The 12,035-nt window shown below is 39.1% G+C and overlaps 1 protein-coding gene across 3 annotated transcripts in view; it reads left to right on the forward strand.

Moving 5' to 3' along the window:
* Window positions 1-12,035, forward strand: part of arb2a (ARB2 cotranscriptional regulator A) — a 170,658-nt gene that overhangs the window by 62,040 nt on the left and 96,583 nt on the right. For all 3 annotated transcript variants that reach the window (XM_077561614.1, XM_077561615.1, XM_077561616.1), the window contains exon 7: window positions 1,356-1,571. In XM_077561614.1, coding sequence (XP_077417740.1) covers window positions 1,356-1,571 — 216 coding nt within the window. The remainder of the gene's footprint in view (window positions 1-1,355; window positions 1,572-12,035) is intronic.

The raw sequence follows: 12,035 nt of genomic DNA on the forward strand, positions 1-12,035 counted from the left end.
GTATTCACAATAGCAGTTGTGTGCGAACCTCCAATGTGAAACAAGATCTATTTCCTGCCGTAATCTCAGAGTGCTCGGGACAATAAACACAGTTAATTAAAAATGTTTGCAAAGTTGAAGAAGTCACGACAAGGGCCACGCAGAAAGAAAAAAAAAAGACCCCTCTGTCTACACTTAATTAATTTCCCATTTCCACTTTTTCATATAAAGTTCATTTTGAAGACATTTACACAAAAAGTCACACATCAACTTGTGTGTGTGCTTGTAGCAGCAGGCTGCTGAGTGATGCTGGGATCGATTGAGTTTGATATTAAGTGCTATGTGGCCTTTGGAGTCACTAAGTGCTGTCCACTGACTGAAACCGCTGTTGGGGAATTCCGATCGTGCATTTACATTTCAGACTTTTACCTGCTGCAACACAGTTTTTTTTTCTGCCATTTGAAATTTGTTAACAGTTATTAGACAATTTAAGTTTGATATTCGTGTCTGTCATATTATTGACTTTGAGATTATCGTGCCTTTTTTCTTGCATAACAACTTTACATTTAATAAGGAAAAAAATATAAAACATGTAAAAATGTGTCAAATGAAAGCACAATATATCATACAATATAATATTGTTTGTTTACACTCTGCTAAAATTAGTCCTTTTGATTTTACCAATCTATGTGTTGTTGTTTTTTTTACTCAACATGGTAATTTCAATATTCTTTAATATATTTAAAAAATATATATTTTATTATAGGGCTATTATTTATTTATTTTTATCTAAATATCGTCATTTGCTGGTCCCTCCCTTTGGAACGACCTTCCATTAAAAATTAGGCAACCCCCCTCCCTCTCTATCCACCTTTAAAACTTGTCTTCAACCACATCTTTATTATTTGGCTTTCGACTTAGCACAAGACTCATAATTGTTTCAGTGTTTTATGGTGCCTGCTGTATTTTGTGTTATTAATTTAGTGATATTTTTATTATTTACATATTCACTTATATACTTCTTGTGATATTAATTGTTTGTTCTATTTCCTTATTTTCTTTCCTACTTATGATATTCATTTATTTTGTGTTGTTTTCTTGATTGTTTTCTGATTTTTACTCCATGTACAGCACTTTGTATATAAATAAAATTGAGTTGAGGTAAATGGAGTAATGCAATTATTTAAGATGTCATAATTATTGCCTAAGCACATTTATTTTGCATGAGAACAATTTTTTATTTTTAACGGATCAATTATCTTTATATACTGCACATCCTCATTTGTTCAAGATGAAAAAAACTGAAATAGAAAAATGTAAATCAAATTGGGCACAAATCTAATAATGATGTGAACATCATCTCCTCTCTGTTTTAGGAGGGCTATAGTGTGATCGTACTCAACCCGAATGAGAACTACCTGGAGGTGGAGAAATCGCCCGAGTCCACTCTGCCCTCTCCGACCGAACCATCGGACGAACCCGTGGAGAAGAAGGAACGCAAAGACGACAAGGAGGGCAAGAAGAGGAGAGAATTTTACGAGAAGTACCGCAACCCACAGAAGGAGACGGAGACCGAGCGGATCCCCATACGGGTATGTCATTTGTTTTTTTGAGGAGGAGGAAGGAGGGGAGGGGACGAGTGTTTGTGGTGGCAGCAAGAGAGGGATGGATGCGCATCACGCACGGAGATGATAGGTGATGCTTTCGGGGTCGCGGAAGAAGGTGGGAAAATCGGCGGGACGAACTCCGGAAGGGACAAAGGACGACGGGGGGAGTGGGAGGTGTCCGTCAGAGAAGGCAAGGGAGGAAATGTTAAGTAACTCGGGAGGAAGGGAGGATGAGAAGCAGAAGGAGAAAGAGAGGCTCTTGTGTGGTCAGCCTGTGTGTGAAGAGGTTGGCCGGGCTCCAGTCGCCTCTCAGTGAGCAAGTGTTAACCACATGGCCACCTCCCTCTCGCCCTCTTCCTCCCTCGTTCCCTCTCGCTCTGTTCCTCTTCACGACGACGGCGGGCTGGTCAGTCTTTGTTGACCGCTGGGATTATTATCTCGCCAACACACGCTCTGCAAAATTCTTATCATGTGACAGCGACTGCATACAAACACACATATTAACAGATGTGCATACACACGCGTGTGCGGCGCACACTGTGGTCAAACAAAGGAAGTTACCCTTTTAATGAGTGTATTTCCATTGTGCGGAATAATTGAGGCCCGGCTGGAGTGAAATAAAGCAATATTGTTCTAGACTGCTTTTGTTTTACCGCAGCCAAAATGATTATTTGCTGGCTCATAAAGACCCAGACAGCCTTTTTTTATTTTTTATTTTTATGGCTGTAGTTTAGTAACAAGGTCACGGTTTGATTTAGACGTTAGCAAAACATTTTCTTGGGCTGGGGTCGCATATATGAAAATGAAGTAATCATTTGCTCTTTCAAATGATGTGTGTTTTGTGCAGATATAACGAGAATTACATTCGAATCTGAACTATAAGTACATTAATGTATCTCACTCACAAATGAATATTTTTCAGACAAAAAAGTGGCACTGTGCCTTGCAGCAACATTCTCCACAAGCTTGTGTGTTACAGTTTCGCCATGATGTTGACATTTGTAACAGTTAATAAATATTAGGCCTGCATGACTCTAGAAAAAAAACATGCAATATGTGATATGGGTGTTTAGTAGCGTGATATTGATATTACTGCGATATTGCAGTTCCTAAAGAAAGAAACACAATTTTTCACATAGTAAAATAAGCAGGTTATATTTATTCTTATTCAAATTAAATTATATATATATATATATATATATATATATTTTTTATATATATATATATATTTATATATATATTTATATATGTTATTTAAGTATTAGTAATAACCCTTGTTACAGTTGTATTGCGTAGTGATGCACGTTTAAGGTTGCATCTGATTGGTCAACAGTAAGTCAGAGAAAAGCATGCATTTCCATGTGTAAAGTAATCATTTATTTCAAGTGCCGTTATCGTGACAACAATATTTTTGCGGTACATTTTGCGTCAGATTAAAAAAAGAAAAGAAAAGAAAAACACTCCAATTGACCCTGAAAAATATCTCATTATGGTGACTTTATGTCTGGAAAAACTACAATAAGAAAGTGCTCTTGTCTGTAATTTATTGCACAAGTTAGTGTAGTACCTTAACGTACTAAAACTTTTAACCTCTAAACATTCCCTCACGCTTGCAGATTGCATGTGCTGCGGCCTACAGGTTTGTCGTTGGCAATATGGCATGACTCTTTCTTGTGATTTGCTCTAAGTCAGCCCTTAGGTCCTTTAGGAGCTATAAAATTACATTGCTGAATAGATGCTATGTTTTCGGGGGAAAAAAAAAAGTCAGATATTGCCATTTCAATAACTTGCACTGCCTTTCATTGCTATGCGACTGGTCATCTGTTTCAGTATGTCACCTTCATTCACCAAGACGCATGTTTGTTGACGTGTGTGTCTGTGGATGCACACCTTTTCCCGTCCCATCGACCCTCCTGTAAAATTTTGTTACTTTAAACAGTGATTGTTCTTATATTAAGACTTCCCCACCCACCAATGTTTCCGTATCCTACAGACAGATGCAATAACAGGGATGTGATTTTTCCGCTAATTCGCGGAATTCCGCTTTTTTTTATCTCCCCCCAAAAAAAAAAATTTCCAATATTTTTTTATTATTATTATTTTTTTTTATATAGTAGTTCATTGTGTATGCACATGACTCCGACAGATAACATCTTCTGCTATAACAAAGACATTTGTGGTATGCTCTAATATGAGTTACTTTTCATTTGGTCATGATACAATTATTTGTTCATGAAATTTGAACTCTTCAACATTATTTATGTGTTAACGTAGTAATCACATTAGTTAGATATGATGATATTCTCAGTGATAGTTTTTAAAAGCAAAGGCAGTCCAATGTTTTTGAATGTGACTGATTTTGAGTTGACTAAAACTGCCATTTTATATGGGATAGTTCAATATACATTGAAAATTTATGCTGTTGTTTTGTCTATTTCTTTGTCATGTGAGTGCATTGAAAGTACTTAAAAACACACCCCCAGACCCCCGGCTAAATTTTCAGATAATTTCACTTTGGTCAAATCACATCCCTGCAAAAATGAATCACATCTTGATGTTGAACTCGTCTCGCCTCCCCCCATGTTTGCATAATACATGCCAGACAGGATCAGATGCATTTATAGATAAAGACAATATGCAGCTGTTGTGTGACTTTTCAGGCTGAAATGTCTTGGAAATGCAGCGCCGCCAAACAATGTTGTCTCTATTACAACTCTATAAAGATAGACAAAAGTTGATCAAACAGTGACTTGGTAGTACTTCCATTCAATTTCGTCTATAATTATATTTAATTAATATTGTATATTTTGAACATTCTGTCCACACACATAGGATACTAAATTTAAATCAACTTCTACGATAATAAAAATGTCATAATATAAACTACATTATTATGTATTGTGTCCATCACTCAATCTTTCTTTTTATGGACGCTACTTGCTTGTGTTTCTCTCTTTCCCCCCTTGTTTTATTCGTGAACACCAAAGCATCAGGGAGAGAGCTCCTAACTTAACCAAAAAAAAATAAATCCTAGCAAGGAGTCTTAGCTTAGGAGAGACTCCAGAACATTCTCAAGAACTCAAGAATGATTTACTTTTACATTTGGCCCCATTTTTGACAATATTTAGAGGTCAATTCCTCCTATAGATTTTATCACAATGTCTGAAAAATGTGGGTGTTTCTAAAGATGTTCAAGATGAAGAGTAGCAGTTACGCTTTTTTATTTTGCCGAACACTGTTACCGTTTGCCAAGAAAATGACACTGATTTTGATGAAAACATGAAACTTTGCACACACATCACGCCTAGCCATTTTATCATCCGCTTAAGAAACTCCAAAACTGCTTAAAAAAATCTCACCTTAGAAGCTCTCTTAAGGGCTAGAATACTTCTAAATAGCTTTTATCTTTACTAGGATCTACTCTTCACTTTTAGGGGAAATTCTAAGAAAACATCATCGATCTGAGATGTTTCTGATGATTCGGCCATTTTGGATTCTTCAGGAATATGGCCCCAGATCATTTTCAAGTCAATGTTGAAATAAAATTTAAAAACAGGATGAATGGAAAAGGTAAAAGAAATCACTTGATGTACATAAGTCAAAATCACGAAACAAAAGCAAGATGAACACCGGAAATAATTTGGATTTTTCGAAATAGCAGCAGTGAACAATAATGTTTTCTGTCCAGATTTAATTTCGCCCACACTTATATTTGTCACTAGATTTGTGTATGCCAATGACATGCAGTCAAGTCAAGTCAGTCAAATAGTATTTAGACCTTTTTTCAAAAGGAGAAGACTATTTGAAGTGAGGTATTTTTTGTTTTTTTCAAGTGGAAGACCCAAGAATTAATTGTTAAAATATCAACAAGTTTTAGATTTTCGGGCCTAACACACGTGTCCTTAAATGCGAGCATTGTCGGGCTCAGGATAAAGACAAATGACAGAACAGGTTGGTGACCCTTGAATTTTGATCTTTGACCCAAAAGTCAGCAAGATGTGAGTTTGTTTGACCTTGCCTCCTCTAAGCACGCCCCCTCCCGCACCGCTTCGCTCGCCACCGCTCTGCCTCCGTCGTCCGCCCTGGAGTAAGCTGTCACACATATGCAGTTACACACACACACACACACACTCATCAAAAATCTTAGTTCTTTTCCCTCCTCCTTCAATCTTTTGTCTGCAAGTGTGTGTGTGTGTGTGTGCGAGTGTGCACAGCCTCCTCTTTTACCTCTGTTAGTCAGGGTGGGTGGTGGATCAAATCAAACCTCTTTAGCCGGCCTGTTTTCATCTTTTTGAACAGAACCCACCCGAGGCACGTGCATTCACACGCATACAAACCTTTTTGTTCTCCACACCTCACACCCTTAACTCCTGCTGAGCTCCAAGACCACCTGCACACAGCCATTCAACAGCGCGCTCACTCAAATCTATACCTCTTCTCATTACAACATACATTTAAACATGAAAACTCTTTGGCCATTTTGCATGGAATTGATAAAAGTATGATCAGAAATGTCCCTGTTTTAACTTCAATGAGCCACTCACATCTCTAATAAAGATGAAGTGATTAATATGCTTCCTTACACCCATTAATAGGTTCTTTACTGCTTTTAGGGTTCCTACTCTTTAGCCTTAGGTCCATAGTTTGCAACCCTTCAACCTTATCTAATCCCTCTTCTCTCCTCCTGCGTCAGATCACACACTAGCAGCCCATGTTTAGGGGGGATGTTTGATGGAGTAAGGAGGGTTGGGAGGATATAGAAAGCGGGATGCTGATGAGGAGTGAGGGGGAAGGGGAGGGGGAAGGGGAGGGGGTCGCTTTCTTAGCACTATGCCATATAGAAGTTTGGGAGTTCACTTTACTCTGAATTTTAGCAGTAATCCAGTTAGCTATTTTCTGTCAGCCAAGCGGAGGAATGGCAGGAACAAAAGGCACATTCATGGGCTTAAGAAGCTTCCAAAGAGTTCACCCAAGGCTGGCTGGCTGGGATTAGGCCAACAGGCCCTGGAAAAGTAGAAGGGGGGAAAAAGAGCAAAGGGGACCCAGAAAAAAAGCTTCATCTTTCTTTAAACACCGTATATTTTTTATAAATTAACTATGTTTATTTTTCCTTGCTGTTTAGTATGATTTTCTTTTGTAGTAGCACACATCTCTTAAGAGATAGGACGATCACATTTTAAGGCAGTTTGAGGCAGCCTATGTTCTTTAATTCCCTCTACTATATTCAGCGTCAGTGCAGCTTCAAGGGCAGATCTTGATAATCGAGACTGGGTAAGATCAAATGTATGACATCTTTCTGCATTTCAATTATACATTTGGCGTAATATTCCAGGGAAAATACGGATTCTGGTGAGTTTTCATAGTTAAATTCAATAATGCTCAATATTTTCACACCTCTCTTCTTGTACAATTAATGTGAGTGGTGTACTCGCTCAGTGAATGACTAATACTGAAAGAATCTTTCCCTTTTAAAATAGCTCTCAATGTCCAATGCATATATGACACAGGTTAGACATGTGTCCTGGTCCTTGTTTTGTGTCTGAACTCTATCTGACATCAACATCTGAGTACACACACTGCTAATTGTATTCAACATGATGTGACCAAACACTACAGACAATCCTCGTCTCTTTCGTCCCCATACCAAAAGTTGCCCCCAAAGTAATTATACAGACAGGATTTATTTGACCTTTGACCTGTGATCATGCCAAGAGGTAAGACTCAGCACACCCAAGGACAGGTAGGGACTTGATTAACCTCTGGAAGCGGTCAGAGGAAAGGTCAACGGCCAAGGCTTGAGGGCAGCACCACCCGCTCGCTCGAAGGAACAAATTGGCTGTATGCCATCGGTGTAGCTGCTGTGTGTTTTTTCTGTGATTATCGAGTCACAGCTTTGACCTTTGTTTGTTTGCATCAAGCTCTTTGTGACGGCATTGGTGTTGCGACGAGGGTGTGTTTTTTTTGTTTTGTTTTAACTGCACTTTAATTAGCCACTGTTGGCGCTCTATTAGGTTGTACAAAACCACATCTAAAGCCGCTTTTCTACCAAGTAGTTCATTCAGTTCAGTTTTCCACGGTACAATTTGTAACAGTCATCACCAACCTGACTTGTGTGTTTCGCTCACAACAGCTACATCCACATATGTGTGCAATAGGGCATCATATTAGTGAGACACTGGCGGTTTCTCAGTACGCAGAGCACAGTCTCAGGAACTCGCCAAGTACGATCGTCCTAAGAACATAGAAAAGAATGTTAGAACGTTTTCCTAAGAACGGGATTCTGTTTGTAAATTGTAACGGCTATAAACTTAACACCCGCCGCATCGACCCTTCTCCCAAACTCTGACATATTTACGTGATAATAGCAAACCAAGTGATACATCCTTGGTTTAAGTTAGCTAACAATATTTAGTTATATCGTGCATTTCTGTTTTATTTTTATTTTTTTCAATTGGAATAGTACTAGGGTCACGATTGATGACGTCACATGAGATCACAAGGATGTAAGAACGGACAAGAACCCCTGTGAGATTTTAGAATATATTTACAAAGTCGCATCCATGCTAGCAGTTACCTCCCTCCCACCAAGCATAATATTCAATGTTGACAGACGGTATAGGTACTGTTTTCAGTCTTCTTTTTTTAAGTAAATATTTTTAAGATACTTTTTTAAAGCAGGTTCTGCTTTTGTTTGAAATTAACTGATATTGAAATACTGTACAGGGAGTCTTCAAGTTACATTGTACGCGACCTACGTCGTTTCGACCTTACCGCCCGTGCCTCCTAAGTAATACCTTCTTTTTCTTGAATTTCTCACAGTAATCACGGCAAAGTTATTTAAAGTTGTGTTGTTGTCACCTCCAGCAACGGACGTCCATCGAGCAGGTCGGCTCGCCATCAACGGTGTCACATTTCCGTGTTTAAGTTTCCATTAGGTCCGCTTTGCCGTCCGTCAGCAATGAATATCCGTGCGGAAACACGAAATAATGGCTCTTCATGGTCGCGCAAATATGTTTTTTTTTTAAATTACTGTATTAAGTATTCTGATGTAAATCTCAACTTTAGCGGTCAAATCCGACTTAAGTCGAAAATTCGAGTTTCATCGCCAGCATAGGAACGCAACTCGTCCGTAACTCGAAGACTACCCGTATCAAAAATATAAAATAATTCACAGGAGTTACATTTCTGGAAAAAGGCTGAGAACCACTGCTCTAGATTAGGCTTTCGGAACTGGCCTCACCCTAGGACCCGCTTTGTCCCATAGCTAAGTCCCGACCCACTTTAATACAGGTAAAACCAAGCAAATGTCTTTTTTCCCTTAGGCTGTGTCAGTACCCTTCAGAACTTTTGCCAATGGGAATGTGAAAAATGGCTACTTTACTGAGCAAAGACAAATTATACTGCTTGGTGGAAATGAGGCTTAAGTATTTGTGTTAGTACCTGTGTGTGTGCGTGTGTTTGCTCAAGGCAGAAACAGTGTAGCTGGTCTCACTTCCCTGCTCCCAATCTTCTAGTTAGGTCAACCATCAAACACATCCATCCTGCCCTCCCTGGCTGCCCCCACCCACTGAGCTCTCTCCGTCTCCACACACACTCCTGTTGTGGATACAGGCTGACCTGAAAAAGAAAAAGAAAAAGAAAAAAAACACGCACACATACATTGCACACCTCAGGGTCATCCTGGAACAAACACCGCCATGTCTGCCTGCCCTCTCTCCTTTGCCTGATGTCAATTAATGGCTGGCGGTAATTTCACCTGACAACCCGAGCGGCGGCGCGAGGCTCACCGAGATGTCACGGCGATGACCTTTCTGGCCCGCAGCCCCTCTTTTCTAATAAAGAATCTCACAAACCCACAGCAACTTCCTTTGTACTTTGTTAATGAGTTATTGATTTGAAACAATGTCCTGGCAAATATTGTCAGAGCCGAATGACCTCGTCAAGGTCATGTTGTTTTATTGTATAGTCTGTGCACGCTAATCTGCTCGTGGTCTTACACGTTGGCTATAGTTTTTACCCTTCCTTTACCTCCTCACCCCTTTCACTTACTCTTCCTTCTGCTTGTACTGCATATAACATCCTCTATATACAGTGTCAAGTATAGAATAATAGTACACCTATACTCTATACGCACACACACACACACACACACACACACACAGTTTCCTCCTTTCTTATTAGTCTGCCGCATTCTTTTCCCCCCTCAGACATCATTATATTCCCAATTCGCCACAGCTACTATACCTGTTAATTACCCACAATGCCGCCTTCATTTTCACATCTCCACTGCTAATTTGCTTCATACCTTCCTTTCTTCCTCTCTCGCGGACCCATCGACTGCCAGACAGCTTCTAGCCATCCTCTCTCACTGTGTCTTAGCATTAAAGAAGTAAACAAGAACAAAACTGATGCTAGAAGAAAGTGGCAAACAATTTTGAGGGCGCTGATAAAAACAGTTGTCATTTATTTTCATTCTGGCATTGCGTCAGTGTGCAATCATGACCAGATTAAGGTACTTGATAACCTGTTTGCTCTTAGCAAATACGCAGTGATGTAGTTTACTAATTTAATGTTTGATCATCAAGCTAAATGAAAGCAATCACGTATTGCAATCATATCCTGTGCTGATCAGGACATATTAAAACATTTAAGGCCTGCTGCTTCTGGTAGAGTTTCTCAGTAGGTGGCCTAATGGAGGCATCATGCAGGAACTTGGATGGCCAATTCATCACATCCAAGGAGGTTGCGTGTATTGTTTACTTGTGTGCAACCTACGGTTATATTCCATTCCATTCTGTGATGTTGCATACATTCCGTCTGTTCAATAATAATAATAAAAAAAGTTATCAAAAAAAAAAATCCCTATCTTTAATAAAGGGCAAAACTCCCCTAAGTCAGTTCTTAAACTTATTTCTACTTAATTAGCTTGCTGTACGACGGGTCAGACGTTTCATCAAGATCAGATCCAGAATTCTCATTCCATTTTAATATGTTCTGACGCTTACATCTCTATTGAATCTCAACAGATAATGTTGTAATTAATTGCTCTAAATTGGGGATGTTAATGGATTGTAGCTTTAACTGTTTGCATATTGATTTCACTGGCGACAACTTTTTAGCTAAGTACGATTTGGCTCTGTAAAGTGCGCTTTTCTCCATGGATTGTGAAAGTGGAAATGTGATGAATTCTACAAAAAAAGGTTAAACCATGCCATACTGATGCCATTTTATTTTTAATATAGATAAATATGCTGTAAAAATGGACTGTTAGCGCAGTAAGTTAGACGTTAGTCTTTCCACCAGACGATCCAGGTTCCAGTCTCAGTTTTGTATTTTTTCGCTATTTAACATGGCCGATAGAGGTTACTAAACTACAATACGTAATACTTGGTCATATTTTGGTGCTTGGTAAAATGACCAATATGGTCGTTGTTGTTGAAGAAAGACTTGTTGGACTATGCAGTCTGCTAACAGTACTTCTAAACAAGAATAACATTATTTGTTGTTATTATTATTTCCATCCTCCACAAGCATACAAAAATGTCCGCCATCCCAATGGGGCAATGGAAATTTTTGGGCCGGTTTCAATGGAATCGCGGATGCACCATCCTGAACCGAAGCAATACCGCCTGGTGGAAACAAACTTTTTGTAGTGTGGCTCAGTGGTTAGTTGAGTAAATTGTCTCCCAACCCAGATGTTATGGGTTCGCGTTGGTACGGGTTATGCTTTTCTCCATGGTTTGTGAAAGTGGAAATGTGATGAATTCTACAAAAAAAGGTTAAACCATGCCATACTGATGCCATTTTATTTTTAATATAGATAAATATGCTGTAAAAAATGGTGTTTTAACGCAGTAAGTTAGACGTTAGTCTTTCCACCAGACGATCCGGGTTCCAGTCTCAGTTTTGTATTTTTTCGCTATTTAACATGGCCGATAGAGGTTACTAAACTACAATACGTAATACTTGGTCATATTTTGGTGCTTGGTAAAATGACCAATATGGTCAATGACCCAGATGTTATGGGTTCGATTCCTGGCTCGAGAGACCATGTTCTTACATGTATGTAGAAGTGTCCTTGAGCAAGATACTGGACCTCCAGTTGCTCCTGATGTTGTGCTATCAGTAGGTGAATGTGAAGTAGTGATAGCCAAGTGGCTACTTTACATGCAATATTTTACTTTATTTTTTTTTTTTTTTCATGATTTACACTACATACTACTACTGTACATATTTGCTTCAACAACTTTGTTTTGAGTGCAACAAATGTTACCAACTCTGAATTCCTCCTGGCCCACAAGAGTTTTGCTTCACAAGATCTGTGCCTCGTCAGATGTCCTTTAGTCCAATTTGGGTTTGATGGCGGAAGAGAAGGAGGTGGAAAGAGTAGCGCGGAGGTCTGAAGTGTTTGTTTGTCAGAGTGCGTGTTGTTGTTAGACTCATTGTTTC

Source organism: Vanacampus margaritifer, chromosome 3 (genome assembly GCF_051991255.1).
Source record: "Vanacampus margaritifer isolate UIUO_Vmar chromosome 3, RoL_Vmar_1.0, whole genome shotgun sequence".
Lineage (NCBI taxonomy): Eukaryota > Metazoa > Chordata > Actinopteri > Syngnathiformes > Syngnathidae > Vanacampus > Vanacampus margaritifer.